At 40.7% G+C, this 19,094-nt stretch overlaps 1 protein-coding gene across 1 annotated transcript in view; it reads left to right on the plus strand.

Moving 5' to 3' along the window:
- Positions 1 to 19,094, plus strand: part of LOC137377472 (transmembrane 9 superfamily member 2-like) — a 158,147-nt gene that overhangs the window by 54,839 nt on the left and 84,214 nt on the right. The window contains exons 5-8 of the mRNA XM_068047091.1: positions 2,570 to 2,699; positions 5,305 to 5,432; positions 9,288 to 9,402; positions 11,110 to 11,189. Of these exons, the coding sequence (XP_067903192.1) occupies positions 2,570 to 2,699; positions 5,305 to 5,432; positions 9,288 to 9,402; positions 11,110 to 11,189 (453 nt within the window). The remainder of the gene's footprint in view (positions 1 to 2,569; positions 2,700 to 5,304; positions 5,433 to 9,287; positions 9,403 to 11,109; positions 11,190 to 19,094) is intronic.

Below are 19,094 nucleotides of genomic sequence, written 5' to 3' on the forward strand. Positions count from 1 at the left end.
TTCTTTCAATGTAGTGTACTGTATTTGCTGCTCACAATGTGGTCTGCTCTACATTGGGGAGACCAAACGCAGACTGGGTGACCGCTTTGCGGAACACCTCCGCTCAGTCCGCAAGCAGGACCCTGAGCTTCCGGTTGCTTGCCATTTCAACACTCCCCCCTGCTCTCATGCTCACATCTCTATCCTGGGCTTGCTGCAGTGTTCCAGTGAACATCAACGCAAGCTCGAGGAACAGCATCTCTTTCCGATTAGGCACACTACAGCCTGCCGGACTGAACATTGAGTTCAATAATTACAGAGCATGACGGGCCCCCCATTTTACTTTTATTTAGTTTTTTATTTTTTATTAACATTTTTTACAACTTTTTTTCTTAATTTCATTTCATTGTTGTTTGTTCAGTTTGCTTACCCACTGTTTTGTTTTTCATGTTTGGACTTGCTGCTGTTCATTCTTCAGTCCGTTAACACCCTATTTGATCTAATGCTTTGTCTTTCAACACACCATTAACATATTGTTTGCCTTTGCTCCATGACCTCTTGGTCAGCTATGTGGCCTTGTCCAATCTACACCTTCTCCTTTGTTATCTTTTGCCCCACCCCCAGCTCACTTTGCTTATAACCTTTGACATTTCTAATATTTGCTAGTTCCGAAGAAGGGTCACTGACCCGAAACGTTAACTCTGCTTCTCTTTCCACAGATGCTGCCAGACCTGCAGAGTGGTTCCAGCATTTCTTTTTTTTATTTCAGATTTCCAGCATCCGCAGTATTTTGCTTTTATTTATTCTTCGCTATTTGACTTGGATCCATTTAACACCCAGCATTGATCCTTGTGGAGTACCTTCCTCCAATCTGCGTACCCTTTACCCCACTCTATCCTTTCTTGTACTGCAGAAAAAATATCCTATCATTGAATCTTTCAGCACAGAAGTCCATTTAGCTCATTCTGCCCATGCAAGCTCTTTGAAAGACTATCCAATTTGTCCCACTCACCCTGCTCTTTCCCATTGCCCTGCAAATTTTCCCCTTCAAGTATTTATCCAATTTTATTCTGAAAGTTGCTATTGAATTTGCTTACTATACCATTTCAGGCAGTGCATTCCAGATTATCATAACTTGTTGCATAAAAAAAGTATCCTCATTGCACCTCTGGCTCTTTTTTGTATATAAGCAAATTAGGAATCCTGGCTGTTTTTTTCCCTCCGAGCTCAAGGTGGTTCCACCTGGAGTCCATGTTCTACCATCTGAGTTCAATCAGGTCTACAGCTGAGATCACCTGGAAATGAATGGCTCACTACCAATCAAGCTTAAAGTGCATTTTTATTTTTTTAAAAAAAGGATTGCATTTATCTAATGCCTTTCGCGACCTGAGGATGTCCCAAAACACTTCACAAAAACTATTTCATTGGCTGTAAAGTGTAGTCAATGTAATGTAAAGAAATGCACCAGCCAATTTGTGCACAGCAAGGTCTCTTGAACAGCAATGAAATAATTGACTAGATAGCCAGTTTTTAGGTGATGGTTGAGGCATAAATATTGGTCGCGTCGCCAAGGAGAAAATTCCATTGATTGTCTTTGAAATAGTGCCGTGGGATCCTGTACGCCTGCCTGAGAGGACAGACGGGGCCTTGGATTACTGTCTCGGCACCTCCAATAGTGTAGCACTCTCTCAGTACTGCACTGAAGTGTCAGCTTAGACTATGTGCTCAGTCTCTGGAGGAGGACTTGAAGGATATAAATTTTTTTTCACTAATTCACTATCCATTCAGCTATTAGTCCCCAGACTGCATATGTCCTAATCTTTTGTCTTGAGCCTACCTAGTGGTACCTTATCAAAATTTTGGCTGGGAGTTCTGAGCATAACATCTCAAGTGGGGAAAACAGTCTTTATTCTTTGAGCATTTGGGTCATCTCATGATTATGCTGCTCAGCTGTACTGTTGAGGAAGATGGTTTGCCGATTAGTGGGATAGCAGAACATGAACTAGATGGACCTTGGTCCTTTTTGTTCAGCAATTCTTCAGGAGGGGACCTGCTTCTCTGTAAGGACAAATAGATAATTGTAGTCAACCAGCTTATCTCTCGTTGAGCTTGTAAGAGATCAGGGTAGGTCATTCCCTTGGCCATTTTGGACCTGAGATTATACTAGAGGCATGTTTGCGAAGATTCGTTGTTTTCCAGTTTTTTGACAGTTTCCTCATTGTCATTTTGGTAAAGCGATGCTTGAATAATTCATGACCAAACCACACTGCTGATGTGTCACAAACTGCTCCCACACCTGGTTGCTTCTGGCACTTATTTAAATGCAATAAAAACAAGAAATGCTGGAACCACTCAGCAGGTCTGGCAGCATCTGTGAAAAGAGAAGCAGAGTTAACGTTTCGAGTCAGTGACCCTTCTTCGGAACGGGTTTATTTGAATGCACTGTTTGGCTGGCTGCCTGGTAACATGTTAATGTGAAGATCTACTCTATTTTTAAAGTTGAGTTTTAAAAATGCTACATTAGAATTCATATTCTTTTCCATCTTATGTAATTTGACTTGTGTAATTCTTAGTGTCGTACATTTTGTAGGATCATTGATAACATGCCTGTCACATGGTGCTATGATGTGGAAGATGGCCAAAAGTTTTGCAACCCTGGATTTCCAATTGGATGCTTTGTTACTCAGGATGGCCGCCCAAAAGATGCCTGTGTCATCAATGTAAGTTGCCTTTCTCTGCTTAACTACTTTAGAATGCTGCATCGACCATTTTTTAAAGTTGTTGCTCACTGTTAATCAGATTAAAATTGAGTCCTTTACACAGAATTACATAGAAATTGCAGCACAAAAAGGCTAATTGGCCCTGTGTTGGTCTTTATGCTCACATGAGCCTCTCCTCACCGCTTTTCATCTCAACCCATCAAGATATCCTTCTATTCCTTCCTTCCTCGTGCTTATCTTGCTTTCCCGTAAACGCATCCATGCTATTCGCCTCAATAACTCCTTGTGTCACCAAGTTCCACATTCTCACCACCCTCTGGGTTATATTCTTTTCCTGAATTCCTTATTGGATTTATTAGTGACTCTTATTTATGCCTCCTAGTTTTCGACACCCCCACAAGTGGAATTATCTTCTCTGCACCTGCCCTATCGAACTCCTTCATAATTTTGAAGACCTTTATCAAGTCACCCCTCACTGTTTTCTGGGGCACCCCAGCTTGTTCAGTCTTTCCTGAAAGCTGTACCCTCTCCTTTCATGTGAATCATTTTTGCAAATGCTCAAGTGGTTCTATATCCCTTTTTTATAATGTTGAGGCCAGAACTGTGCACAGTGCTCCATATGTAATGTAACTAAGGTTCTACCAAGTTTCTTGGAAACATAGAAAATAGGAGTAGGCCATTCGGCCCTTCGAGTCTGCTTTGCCATTCATTATGATCATGGCTGATAATCCAACTCCGTAACCTTTTCCCCCATATCCTTTGATCCCATTCGCCCCAAGAGCTATATCCAACTCCTCCTTGAAAACATACAATGTTTTGGCCTCAACTGCTTTCTGTGGTAGCGAATTCCACAGGTTCACCACTCTGGGTGAAGTAATTTCTCCTCATCTCAGTCCTGAAAGGTTTACCCCATATCCTTAGACTATGATCCCTAGTTCTGCACTCCCCCACCATCGGGAACATCCTTCCTGCATCTACCCTGTCAAGTCCTGTTAGAATTTTATTGGTTTCAATGAGATCCCCCCTCATTCTTCTGAACTCCAGCGAATATAATCCTATCTGACTCAATCTTTCCTCGTACGTCAGTCCCACCATCCCAGGAATCAGTCTGATAAACCTTCGCTGCACTCCCTCTATAGCAACAACATCCTTCCTTAGATAAGGAGACCAAAATTGCGCACACTATTCCAGATGTGGCGTCACCAAGGCCCAGTATAATTGCAGCAAGACATCCCTGCTCCTGTACTCGAATCCTCTCGCTATGAAGGCCAACATACCATCTGCCTTTTTTACCGCCTGTTGCACCTGCATGCTAACTTTCAGCAACTGGTGTACAAGAACCCAGATCTTGCTGCATATTCTCAGTTTATAGCCTTTCAGATAATCTGCCTTCCTGTTTTTGCTACCAAAGTGGATAACTTCACATTTATCCACATTATATTGCATCTGCCATGCATTAGCCCACTCACTCAACTTGTCCAAATCACCCTGAAGCCTCTCTGCGTCCTCCTTAGAACTCACCCTCCCACCCAGTTTTGTGTTATCTGCAAATTTGGAGATATTACATTTAGTTCCCTCATCTAAATCATTAATATGATTTATGTTCATACAACTTCTCAGCTTTTGAATTCTGTTCCTCTAGAAATGAACCCCAGTGTTTTGTTTGCACTTTTTAGGGCTTTGTTAACTTGCATTGCTACTTTGTGATTCCTGTATCTGTTCCCGTAGATCGCTTTGCCCCTCTACCCCATTTAGACATTTATTTTCCAAGGAACACCTGGTAGCTTTGACTGCAGTGCAGTCAGAAATTTGGAGCCATCCTTCCATTTCCATGGATTGATATTTTGGTGCATGGGTCCATTTTGTCTCACTTGATTACTTTCAATAAACATATTCCTTGAGATTGAGTTTGCGTTGATACTTTGCATCTGTCTCTTTTTATTCGTTCATGGGATGTGGGTGTCACTGGCAAGGCCAGCATTTATTACCTATCTCGCGTTGCCCTTGAGAAGGTAGGTGGTGGTGAACTGCCTTCTTGAACTGCTGAAGTCTGTGTGGTGAAGGTGCTCCCACATTGCGGATAGGTAGGGAGTTCCTGGATATTGACCCCTCGACTATGAAGGAATGGTTATATAGTTCTAAATCAGAATGGTGTGTGGCATGAAGAGGAACTTGCTGGTGGTGGTGTTCCCATGCAACTGCAGCCCTTGTCCTTCTCGGCGGTAGCTGTCACGGGTTTGTGCATTTCTTTTTAACTTTCCTCTTTTTCCTCCCACTGACTGGAGCAAACGTTTTGTCTGCAATAGACTGAGTTCTAGTATGACCAGACTCTGGCTTTCCTTTTTCTTTTAGTAGCTCCAAAATGTGTGTTTCTCTTTCGAAGACCTTTTCCATGTTTTGATTAATCACCACTGATGACTGACTGTTTGAAGCAGATGCACCTAAGACAGTGCCCCATGTAATAGTGGCACGATAGATTTGTGATGTGTTACTTATGTAGATTGAGCATACACAAGGCAATGACCAATTTCTGGGTTGTAACATTTTGCTACGAGACTCTCAAATTTTTTTCACTTCTTGTTGAAATTCCTTTTGTATATTGCAGTCTGAATTCAATAAGAAGAACACCTACTATGTCTTCAATCATGTGGATATCTTGATAACATATCACAGTGGAAAGAACAATGAGTGGGAAGGTGCAAGACTGGTTGCTGCAAAATTAGTTCCCAAAAGGTAGGATCACTGCTGCAATTGTATACAGCCTTAGTGAGACCACACCTGGAGCATTGTGTTTGATTTTGCTCTCCTTACCTAAGGAATGATATACTTGCCATTGAGGGAGTGTGATGAAGGGTCACCAGACTGATGCCTGAATTGGTGGGATTATCCTATGAGGAGAGATTGAGGAGACTGGGCCTGTATTCTCTAGAGTTTAAAAGAATGAGAGGTGATATCATTGAAGCGTAAAAAAATTCTTACAGGGTTTGACCAGGTTGATGAAGGAAGGATGTTTCTCCTGGCTGGGGGGTCTAGAACCAGGGGACACAGTCTGAGAATAAGAAGTAGGCCATTTAGGACTGAGGTGAGGACGTATTTCTACATGCAGAGAGTGATGAACATCTCTACCTCAGAGGGTAATGGAGGCTCAGTCATTGAGGATGTTGAGACAGAGATTGATAGATTTCTGGATATCAGAGATATCAAGGGATAAAAGAAAAATACTGCAGATGCTAGAAATCTGAAATAAAAACAATAAGTGTTGGAAGTACTCAGGTCTGGGAGCATCTGTGGAGAGAGAAGCAGAGTTAACGTTACAGGTCAGAACTGGCAAAGGTTAGAAATGTATTCGGTTTTAAGCAAATAAAGCGGGGGTGGGGGACAAGAGGTGTCGATAGGACAGAGGGTCAGAAAGATTAACTGACGAGGTCATGGGGGAAAAGGCAAAGAGTTACCATTAGACACAATGGGCAAGTGGCCTCTTTCTGTGCTGTAAACTTTCTATGATTCCATTATAAATGTGCAAGCAGTTTTTATATTTATATTGCATGTGTCTTAACTCACACCAAGTCCCATTTATGCATCACCCCTGTGCTTGCTGACTTACAATGACTCCCAGTCTGGCAACACTTCAGTGTTAAAAATTTCATCCTTGTATTCAAATCCTTCTGTGACCTTGTCCCTATCTCTCTTACCTCCTTCTGCCCTACAAACCCTCTCAGAATTCTGCATTCTTCCAACTCTGGTCTCATGAATTCCTTACTTTGCTTGCACCTCCATTGACGGCAGCACTTTCAGCTGTCCAGGCTCTCAAATCTGGAATACCTTCCCCAAACTTCTTTGCCCCTCTCTTCTTTTTAAGACCTGCTTAAAACCTATCTTTTTGGCCAAGTGTTTGGTCACCTTTCCAAATGCCTCCACCTTTAGCTCAGTATCAATTTTTGCCCACCGTCCTGTGAAGTGCCTTGAGTGGTTTACTATGGTAAAGTACTATTTAAATGTTGAGTTGTTGATATATGTTGTATGTCTATGTATGTAATTTACTCTCCTTTTGCATGCTATAATTTGAGTTGCTGAATGCAGTCTTTTAAAGCCACAGTAGTTTGCAACATTGAAGGAAATGGTAATTATTTAGGTTTCAAATGACTGGAAGACTCTGTTCTGTCTGATTGTTAACAAAGCTTGTTAAAATTCTTGACTGAGCGCATGGAGATTGGAAGGCAATGAAGTTCAAGGGTAGTTGGTTTTGTTCGCAAAGACTACAGTAATTATAGTGACAAGATTACATAGGCAATTACCATTATAAATGTGTATGTAGGAATTTGGCATGGAAATATAAAGATGAGGACAAATGATGACTTTAATATGGAGATTGAGGCATATTTGTGTGCCATGATCCAATTATCCTGTAGTCTCTCCCTGCTTCACTTGCAAAGAGGGCTTATTCTTGACTCCTCTCTGCAATAGTAGTAAGTGAAGGGATTTGGTTAAAATGGTGGCTGTGCAATGAGTTCTACATAGGAACATATGAATTAGGAGCAGGCCACTCGGCCCCTCGAGCCTGCTCCGCCATTCAATAAGATCATGGCTGATCTTACATTCCATATTTCTACCTGCCCCCAATAACCTTTCACCCCCTTGCTTATCAAGAATCTATCCACCTCTGCCTTAAAAAAAAAATTCCAAGACTCTGCTTGAACTGCCTTTTGAGGAAGAGTTCCAAAGACTCACGACCCTCTGAGGAAAAATGTCTCTTCTTCTCTGTCCTAAAAGGGCGATCCCTTATTTTTAAACAGTGACCCCTAGTTCTAGATTTTCCCACAAGAGGAAACATCCTTTCCACATACACCCTGTCAAGACCCCTCAGAATCTTGTACGTTTCAGTCAAGTCGCCTGTTACTCTTCTAAACTCCAGCGGATACAAGCCTAGACTGTCCAATCTTTCTTCGTTAGACAACCACGCATTCCAGCCATGAGTCTAGTAAACCTTCTCTGAACTGCTTCCAACACATTTATATCCTTCCTTAAATACGGAGACCAGTACTGTATACAGTACTCCAGATGTGGTCTCACCAGTGGCTGTACAACTGAAGCATAACCTCCCTACTTCTGTGTTCAATTCCCCTCACAATAAACAATAACAGTTTATTAGCTTTCCTAATTATTTGCTGCACCTGCATACTAGCCTTTTGCAATTCATGCACTGGGACACCCAGATCCCTCTGCATCTCAGCTCTGCAATCTCTCACCATTTGGATAATGTGCTTCTTTTTTATTCTTCCTGCCAAAATGGGCAATTTCACATTTTCCCACATTATACTCCATTTGCCAGATCTTTGCCCACTCACCTTAACCTATCAATATCCCTTTGTAGCCTCCTTATGTCCTCTTCACAACTTACTTTCCTACCTATCTTTGTGTCATCAGCAAATTTAGCAACCATACCTTCAGCCAGGCCATTAATATAGATTGTAAAAAGTGGAGGCCCCAGCACTGATGCTTGTGGCACACCGCTCGTTACATCTTGCCAACCAGAAAATGATCCATTTGTGACAACTCGCTGTTTCCTGTTAGCTAGCCAATCTTCTATCCATGCCAAAATGTTACCTCCTACACCATGAGCTTTTATTTTCTGCAATAACCTTTGATGTGACGTCTTATCAAATGCCTTCTGGAAGTCTAGGTACAGTACATCCACCAGTTCCCCTTTTTCCACAGCACATGTTACTTCAGAGAACTGCAATAAATTGGTTAAACATGATTTCCCTTTCATAAAACCATGTTGACTCTGCCTGATTACCGTGAATTTTTCTAACTGTCCTGCTATAATGTCTTTAATAATAGCTTCAACATTTTCCCCAAGACGCCTCTACCAATCAGAGTTCACTTGCTAACCAATCAGCACTCTCGTCATGCTGTATAAATTGTTGTTTTCCCTTACATTGGTTATTCTTGCGTATTGTCCTGATGAGTGCAAAACGAAAATCTTCAACATGTCTATTTTCAGCAATCCTCAAGCTTTTAATATGTTATCTAAATCAAACAACCCAGATCAATTATTATCCACTGCTTCAAATAACTGCTGATTAATAGGAACATTGATCTCAACTTTATATGTGGACCCTGTGGCTGGGATGCACCCAGTCTCCTCACAAAGGTAAAAAGCCTGAATGCTAATTGCTGTCTTTCCTTGTTGATAACGTGTTTCTATAATATTTTTGCTATTTGGTTCTGTTTTGTTTCCTCAAGTTGTACTCTTTTTAAGGCAATTCTTGGCCATTCTCTTAAGCAGTGACCTTTTGTGTTATTTCAGTCCTAAAGCTGTTTTTTGTATAAAGCCACACTTTAAGAATGACCCAGGGAATCTTTCTTGTTGCATTCAGGTCATAACTCCTGTCTTAAAGTACAAATTTGGTGTCAGTGTCAAGTAGAAACTAGTTGGAACTAATGTGAAGCTGTACTGACAATACAACTAAATGAAGCACAACAGGCAAAGCTTATTTGACAGTATATGCAAGATTAATGATTTGTCCGTATTATAACCTACTGATGTTTTAAAATAAGGCTTTAAATTTGTGCTTTTATCTCCAGTTACAACCATGCAGACGTAAACCACCCAAATTGTGAGGGACCTCCGATGGAGATCCCTGCTGAAGAGAAGGAAAAGAAAACTAATATTGTGTACACCTATTCTGTTAAATTTACTGTAAGTAACATAAGTGGCTTTGAATTTACCTTTTCCTTTAGTCTGATAATGCAGTCTGGAGGAAGAGATGAGTAAGTGCCTTACTTTTTATACTTGGAGTTTGTCCATTTTACCCTAGTTGTCTGGTTATAGTCTTGCTTAAGTGGAGCCCACTATCACCTAGACACCCAATTACTTGATTTTGCCAATAAATGAAGAAGTAAACCTGGGAGTGACAGTAAAAGATTTATGTATGCAGTTCTCCTCCCTGTCACTGATGAGCATAAAGCCTGTCCAAAACATTTAGCAGTTATATACTTAAAATATATAATAGTCACAATCACTGCCCTTGTGTAGAATTTCATCCTTTACCTGTAAGTTGAGGTGCAACTCTAGTCTTCACGATAGTTTTAAAGGCAGCCTTTACCCAGTGTTCCCCAGTTATTTACTGTCAAATGAAATCCTTTGAAATTTTCAGAATCATGTTCTGTGGCTTGCTATTGTATTATTTTGGGAAATGCAGTTTTAGAAGCATATACTTATACAGCACCAAAGGAGGTCATTTGACCCATCCTGCCTGTGCCAGCTCTCAGAGCTATCAAATTAGTCCCATTCCCCTTGTCCTTTCCCCATAGCCCTGAAAATGTTTCCCCTTCAAGTATTTATCCAATTCCCTATTGAAAGTTGTTGTTGAACTTTCAGGCAGTGTATTCCAGATTTTGACAAATTGCTACATTTCAAAAAAATCTTCTCTTTTGCCAGTTATCCTTAAATTTGTTCCCTCTAGTTGCCAACCCTCCTGCCAGTGGCAACAGTTTCTCCTTATTTACTCTATCAAAACCCTTCATGATTTTAAACACCTCTATTAAATCTCCCCATAAACTTATCTAGTGTCTCCACGTAACTGAAGTTCTTCATCCCTTGTACCATTCTGGTAAATCTCCTCTGTACCCTCTCCAAGGTCTTGACATCTTCCTAAAGTGTGGTGCCTAGAATCAAACACAGCTGAGGCCTAGTCAATCTTTTAAAAAGAGAAATGACTGAATTTGTAGCCTGTGTGTTCTGTATCGTATTCCAACAGAACCACACTGCAAAACGTTACACACAATGTTGCCACTTATTAGACAGGCCCCTTTCTTTGAGTCACAGTTCTGCAGTATGGACACATAGCTGAAGTTGGTCTTGGCCTCCCATTCTTTCAGATGTTTTTCACAAAAAGAAAGCTTTGCTGGCCTTTGACTGATGTCTGGTTTTCTAAATTTCAGATTAGAAGATTTGGTAGAGTATTTTGTTTTTTTTGAGTAGTAGCTTAAAAAAATCTCTTCAGAATCTAATGGTAGTTTCTTGTAGCCGTCTTTTTGATGCACTCAGCAGTTATAAATATTCAACTGCAGAGGAATTCTTTGTATGTGCACACGTAAAAAGCACACTGAATTTTACATTAACACAATACAACAAAATGTAATAAAATAGTTGGATATTAATGCTAAACATGTTTACAGTATTCTAGTATCTGGGTGAGGTAGCTTAATATTTCAATTTAACTAAGTTTCAGTTTGAAAAGTTAAGTTTTCAATTGTGTTAGTGATAAATGGATCAAAATAAATGTGCACGAATGTGGTTTAAATTGAGTTGTTTTATTTTGCAGTGCTTGTACAGTGTTTACTAGCAATTTCTCAATCGAGTGTTGTGATTAATATGAAATTACCATTTTGTTCCTTCCACTAGGAAGATGACAAAATAAAGTGGGCTTCCAGATGGGATTACATTTTGGAATCCATGCCCCACACAAATATTCAGTGGTTTAGGTATGAAATAGCTTCTCTTAATCTCTTATAAATTGCATGTGCAATCCCTGCAATTTGAGAAATCTTGCTTATTTCATTGTACGGTTGTGATATGCAAAATAGTTTAGTCTTCTGTAAACATTGCAGCTGAAATTCTTTGCATCTTGCTGTACTGTTAGAAATATAAAATGGTACAATTTTGCTCCTCAGCATCAGATCTTGTTTGCTTTCTTCGAAAGGAATTTTTGTCATGTTATGTTTTTAATCATCAGTGCTGTTGGCTTAGATTGGAACCATATAAGAACAGTGGAACTATTGCAAAATATTAGCCTAGATTTTGCGGTGATAACGATGACATAACTGTCGGTGTTTGACACTGAAACTGACATCAAATTTGGAAGTCGCATGTAGGCATAATAATACGGAGATCCAGAAACTGCTGTTGGTGATTCTACGCTCCTCCAGAGGGTACGCTGATGAGGCTCCACCCAGAGTGTGATCTTAAAGCAATCAGTGAATTGATGAAAACTTCCACTTTTATGCCTATTAGTGGTGCTGTAAAAACCCTTGAATATGTTGCACCTTGTTGAATGAGATGTAACTAGGTTTTTAATGGCATACTAATAAACGCACTCACTGGCCCTGAAAATTTAATTTTACATTTGTTGAATGTTAAATTTTGCCATTAAGGTAAAGTTTCACATTTAAAAAAGATGATTTAAGAAAGAAGCCAAAATATCAATCATCCTTTATTTTTCTATCTCAAAATTTAAATTAAAAGGGAAGGGAATCAGTTGGTTTTACTTCCTGGTTTGCTGTCTGTGAAAGTACTTCAATGTGATTGGCTACTTACATCACCTTGCTGATATCACTGTTGCTGGACATCTGGAGATCCCCTTGACTTGGCACTGGATTCAAACTGTCATCTGGAAAGGGGAAATCCACCTCACGGAAATCGCTAGGTCTTTGTGGACACCTTTCCTTGAGGTCAGCTTGAATGCCATTACTTTGCTGCTGACTGCAAAATCTAGCCTATTATTAGGCTATTGAACACCAATCCAAATAGATGGTTAAGGCATTATCTCTAATGTCCCTTTCCCACTGAGCCCCCAGGCTTAGGTACAACTGAATTTTTCTGTGAATTCTATGTAGAAGTACATAAGGCTTTTAAAGTACCCAGCTACTCTGGAGCAAGGGACCCTGAGCTACCCAAATACAAGCTGGTGAATTCAAGTAGACTCGGAAATAAAATCTCTGCCTCGCAACAAGCACTTAGTGCTTGCTGAATAAGGAAGATGGGAATTGTGGCAGCAGTGGTTAGCACCGCAACCTCACAGCTCCAGCGACCCGGGTTCAATTCTGGGTACTGCCTGTGTGGAGTTTGCAAGTTCTCCCTGTGTCTGCGTGTGTTTTCGCTGGATACTCCGGTTTCCTCCCACCACCAAAAGACTTGCAGGTTGATAGGTAAATTGGCCATTATAAATTGCCCCTAGTATAGGTAGGTGGTAGAGGAATGTGGGGATGTGGTAGGAATATGGGATTAGTGTAGGATTAGTATAAATGGGTGGTTGATGGTCGGCACAGACTCGGTAGGCTGAAGGGCCTGTTTCAGTGCTGTATCTCTAAACAAAAAATTTACGTGACAGACTTAGCTATCTGATACCCAAGACTACAGTATGTAGAGCAGCTTTTGATTCAACAGCCAAGCTTCGCAACTGAGTGTTTCCAATGTGCAACACTTATTGTTCCCACAGAGATATGCGCTACTTAAAGCAGGTCCCGAGAGCTTAGATCCAAGTTGACTAGGGCGCCCCTCTGCGTATGCACACAGGCACTGCTGGAGCTTAACCAAATGAAACCACACAGCTTAACAGAACAAAGCACTACTGTTTGTCCAACCAGCAACACAGAACCTTCAAAGCACTGCAGGGTTACCTGGAGCCAACTAGGAATAATGCCAGCCTTCAGTGGCAGGTCTACTCTCCGATTCCCACTCATTCGCCAGGATTGGCTGCTTAATCAACAGCCCCTCTACATACTATAAACTTGGGTATCAGGTAGCTAGGTCTGTCACACAAAGCTGACACTGTTGCTGTCTCAGCCAGCAAGAGGTAAGTGGTTATTGCAATGGTGGAAATTTTATTTCCTGGCCTACTTGAATTCACCAGCTTGTATTTGTGTAACTGAGGGTGCCTTGCTCCAGAGTGGCTGGGTACGCTAAAAATCTTATGTACTTTTACAAAGAAAACAGGAAATAGGAGTAGGCTGTTCGGCCCCTCAAGCCTGCTCCATTCAACTAGATCATGGCTGATATCTGCCTCGGCGCCATTTCCCTGCACTATCCTTATATCCTTTTATCTTTAATATCTAGAAATCTGTCGATCTCTGTCTTGAACATCCTCAATGACTGATCCTTTACAGCCCTCTGGGGTAGAGAATTCCACAGATTTACCACCCTCGGAAGAAATTCCTTTATATCTCTGTCCTAAATGGCCTACCTCTTATTCTGAGACTCTGTCCTTTGGCTCTAGAGCCCCCAAATCCAGGGAAAGCATCCGTCCTGTTAAGCGTCCTGTAAGAATTTTTGTGCTTCTATGAGATCACCTCTCATTCTTCTAAACCCGAGAGAATGTAGGCCCAGTCTCCTCAATCTGTCTCTTCATAGGACAATCCTGCTATCCCAGGGATTAGTCTGAGAAACAACATTGTTGCACTCCCTCTCTGGCAAGTATATCCTCCCTTAATTAAGGTGACCAAAACTGTACACAATACTCCAGATGCGGTCTCACCAAAGCTTTGTCCAATTGCAGCAAAGCTTCTTTACTCCTGTACTCAAATCCTCTTGCAATAAAGGCCAACATACCATTTGCCTTCCTAATTGCTTGCTGCACCTGCATGAAAAGAGGACACCCAGGTCCCTTTGGACATCAACAATTCCCAATCTCTCTCCATTTAAGAAATAGTCTGCATTTGTTTTTCCTAGCAAAGTGAATAATTTCACATTTTTCCACATTATATTCCATCTGCCATGTTCTTGCCCACTCATTTAGCCTGTCTATATCTCCTTGAAACCTTTTTGCATCCTCCTCACAACTCGCATTCCCATCTAGTTTTTTTTTGTCATCAGCAAACTTGGAAATAATACATTTGGTCCCCACATCCAAATCATTGATATAGATTGTGAATAGCTGGAGCCCAAGCACTGATCCTTGCGGTACCCCACTAGTCACAGCCTGCCAACCTGTGAATGACCCATTTATTTCTACTCTCTCTGTTTTCTGTCCGTTAGCCAATTCTCAATCTATGCTAGTATATTACCCCCAATTCCATGTGCTCTAATTTTGCTTACTAACCTGCTGTGTGGGGCCTTTATCGAAAGCCTTCTGAAAATCCAAATACACCACATCCACCGGTTCCCCCTTATCTACTGTTAATTACAACCTCAGTAAACTCCCAACATGTTTGTTAAACATAATTTCCCTTTCATAAATCCATGTTGACTCTGTCCAATCCTACCATTATTTTCTAAGTGTCCAGTTATCACATCCTTTATAATAGATTCTTGCATTTTCCTTACTACTGGTGTCAGGCTAACAGGTCTGTAGTTCCCCATTTTCTCTCCCCCTTCTTTCTTAAATAGTGGGGTTACATTTACTACCTTGTAATCTTCAGGTACTGTTCCAGAATCTATAGAATTTTGGAAGATGACCACCAAAGCATCCACTATCTCTACAGCCATCTCTTTCAACACTCTAGGATGTAGATCGTTAGGTCCAGGGGATTTATCAACTTTCAGTCTCATTAATATCTCCAGCACTACCTTTCCACTCATAATTTCTTTCAGTTCCTCATCCTCGCTAGCCCTTGGTCCTCTAGTATTCCTGGGAGGTTTTTTGTATCTTCCTCTAAGACAGACACAAAGTATTTGTTTAGTTTCTCTGCCATTGGGGAAAGGAGTTGAGAGCTACTCAAACTTTTTCTAGTGTCCTTTTTGAGCTGTAGAGGTCAGTGTTTTTTTTGCCAAAGTTTAGCTTGAAAAATTGAATTGAGATTATAGCTGTTGTCGTTTTTAGGAGAACTGCTTCTTTTGTTAATTAAGATGTTTGAAACCAGTATGGTAGGGAAGGACATTCACAGATGCGTTACATTGCATCTTGAAAGTGCCCTGACCAATCCTGGCCTGATTTAACTTCATTTTAATTATATAAGAAACCGCAGGAGTAGATCACATGGCCCCTCGAGCCTGCTGCATATTTCAATACGATCATAGCTGATCTCCTGCCTCAACTCCACCTTTTTTCCTGCTCCCCATATCCCTTGATTCCCTGAGAGACCAAAAGTCTGTCTATCTTAGACTTGGTTATACTAACCGATGGAGCATCCACAATTCTTTGGGGTAATGAATTCCAAGGTTTGCAACCCTCTAAGTGAAGAAATTTCTCCTAAATGATTGCCCCTTATCCTGAGACTGTGCCCCTCTCGTGTTCTAGATTCCCCAGCCAGGGGAAATAACCTCAGAGTGTCTACCCTGTCAAGCCCCTTCAGAATCTTGTATGTTTCAATGAGATCACATCTCATTCTTCTAAACTCCAGAGATTATAGGCCCAACTTACTCAGCCTCTTATCATCGGACAACCCTCTCATTCCAGGAACCAATCTTGTGAACCTTCACTGGTGTGCCTCCAAGGCAAGTATATCCTTCCTTAGATATGGAGACCAAACTGCTTACAGTATTACTGGTGTGGTTTCACTCAAGCAAGACTTCCTTATTCTTGTACTCCAGTCCCCTTGCAGTAAAGGCCAACATGCCATTTGCCTTCCTAATTGCTTGCTGTACCATCATGCATGTTCCTTGTACGAGTACACCCACGTCTCTCTCAACGTCAACATTTACCAGTTTCACGCCTTTTAAGAAATATTTTGTTTTTTGTATTATTAAAGTGAATAATCTCTCTCTTTCCCACATTATGCCCCATCAGCTACCTTGTTGACCACTCACTTATTCTGTCTCTATTCCTTTGAAGCCTCTTTGTGTCCTCCTCACAGTTTACATTGTATTGTTAGCAAACTTACTACGTTACTTTGTCTGCTTCTCTAAGCCATTAATATGGATTGTAAATAGCTGAGGCCCCAGCACTGATCCTGACAGCACTTCTAGTTACAACCTGCCAACGTGAAAATGGCCTGTTTATCCCTACTTTCTGCTTCATGTCTGTAAGCAATCCTCCATCCATCTAATATATTACCCCCAACTCCATGAGCTTTTATCTTGTTAATGTTTTGTCTGGTACCTTTTCAGATGTCTTTTGGAAATCCAAATATACCATATCTCCTGGTTACCCTTATCTATCCTACTAGTTACATCCTGAAAAATCTCTAATCAATTTATTAAGCATGATTTCCCTCTTGTAAAACTATGTTGACTCCGATCATACTGTGATTTTCTAAGTGCTTTAAGACTTCCTTAATAATAGATACTGGCATTTTCCCAACGACATGTGCCTGACCACCTAGGCCATTTCTGACATTGCATAAGGTATTTTACAGTACAGAATGAGCCCGTACCACTCATTTATTTTTATGCCAGCTCATTCCCTTGCCCTTTCCCCACACACTTTCTAATCATTATCAGATATTTGTCAAATTTACTTGTAAAAGCTGCTATTGGATTGTGCTTCCTGCTGATGGGACATTCCAAATTATAAAAATGCTATAAACTTAAAAGTCCTATATATAACCAAAAAAACGTTGTTAGTAAAAGGAAAGGCTTGCCTTTCTGTAACAAAAACAAGAAATGCTGGATTCACTCAGCAGGTCTGGCAGCATCTGTGGAAAGAGAAGCAGAGTTAACGTTTCGGGTCAGTGACCCTTCTTCGGAACTGACAAATATTAGAAAAGTCACAGATTATAAACAAGTGAGGTGGGGGTTGGGCAAGAGATAACAAAGGAGAAGGTGCAGATTGGACCAGGCCACATAGCTGACCAAAAGGTCACGGAGCAAAGGCAAACAATATGTTAATGGTGTTTTGAAAGACATGCCTTTCTGTAGTTCCTTTCACAATCTCAGGATGTCTCAAAGCGCTTTACAGCCAATGAAGTACTTTTGAAGTGTAGTGTTACGACCGAGGCGGGAGGAGTGCACTATTTATTCTAGTCCCACTTCTCCACAGGTCACAACATATATTTAAATTTTCCCACTTACCGATATGGTCAATCATATACTCTATTTTTCCCAGAATAAAATGCTCCAACCAGGTTTCTTTAATAAACAACAAAATTATCAGTTTATTATAAAACCAGTCTTAACCAGTAATGAAGTAAAACATACACACACACATTGAAATATTAAAGCCCTTTATTTATCTTAGCCACACACACACACACACACACACACACACATACCCCGGTTAACTGGAAAAATAAAAGGGATTTTTGTTTATAGTGCTGTTAAACAGAAAAAAAAACACTTGGGTGGAGTACTTGCTCATACTTGAAGAAAAAAAGGTATGGAAAGATGTCCTTTGTCTAGGTTTGGCATCCCAAATGCGTATAGATGGCTGTCAATAGGATCTTCCTGGAACAGTTCTTTCCAGGCGATGTTGAAGATCAGTTTGGGTAGGCTTGCTAAGAAATGCAGCTACAGAGGCTACAGATTGGCATTACAGCAGAAATCAAGCAACGGGTTTCAGTTTCCACGCATTTGATACACAGAGTTTCTTGGAAATGGGAATCTGACATACTGAAAATGCAAGGTTTCTTTCCAAGAGAGAGAAATGAGCTGTTATTTTTGGCAGGCAAAAAACAACTGTCTGTTGTAACAGTTCAAACTGAAACTAAAAACATTCCAGAAGCTCCGCCTCCTGACCTCTATAAATCTTAACCACATCAAAAACAACCCTGCTGGTGATGATCCACAGACAGGTGCCTTCCAGTAAAATTTGTTTATCAGCCAAATTCAGGAACTTTCTGGTGACTTTTAAAAAAAAACGCACGCACAAAGTTCAGCATCTCCAAGACTCCAGATGAATCAATGTCCATAATTCAACTAAAAGTCTTTAAAACATACTTTACAAAAGAAATAGAAGTAATCTCGTAACAGTAGTTGAACAGACATAGTCACGGTTATAATGTAGGAAATGCAGCAGCCAATTTGTGCACTGGAGTCTCATGTTAGATTTTTGTGTGGGATTTGTACCTGCAATCTTCTGACTTAGGCTAGTGTGCTACCAGCTAGCCCACGGCTAATGTCTTTCTTTTGATCTTAAATTTATACCCCTATGTTACAGAGTCACTAATCAATGGAATAGTTTTTCTTTATCCACCTTCTCAAAACCTCGAATGATTTTGAGTGCTTTCATCAAATTTTCTCAATTTTTTTTCAGTGCGAGTGAAAACAACCCCAGTTTTTCCAGTCTCCCTCGAATTAAATCCTGTCGTCCCTGGTGTTATCTGGGTTGATCACTTTTGTACCCTCTCCCTGGCCTTGACATGGATCATAAAAGTGGCATGCCCAAAACAGGATACAATGCAGTAATGGTGGCTTTACCTATTTGACCTTGCTGACCCTAGTTTGGCAAGGTTCTCTAGAATGCAAGCTTGATGTCCCTGTGATTCACCCAAGGTCAGTAGTAGAGGGGGGAGGAGGAGCAGGTCTAGTTCCGACATCAAGCAACTTTGTAGTAGTTGTGAAGGGTTGTGTGGCTCGCCCTGCTGATTAGTTTAAATGTACCTTTTTGATTTTGGGTGTTTTGGTTGTAGATTGAACAAAATAATATGCAGGACTTCTGTAAACCTAGCCAAGAACATAGTAATGGCTTTGAAAGGCAGTAATAGGGAGCTGGAAGAACCTGTTGACTTTGTCCTAGAACTGAGCGTTGATCTTCTGGGGGAATAATGGGGAATTTTAATGCCAATGCTAATTACTTA

The sequence above is a fragment of the Heterodontus francisci genome, chromosome 15, assembly GCF_036365525.1.
Source record: "Heterodontus francisci isolate sHetFra1 chromosome 15, sHetFra1.hap1, whole genome shotgun sequence".
NCBI classification, from domain to species: Eukaryota; Metazoa; Chordata; class Chondrichthyes; order Heterodontiformes; family Heterodontidae; genus Heterodontus; species Heterodontus francisci.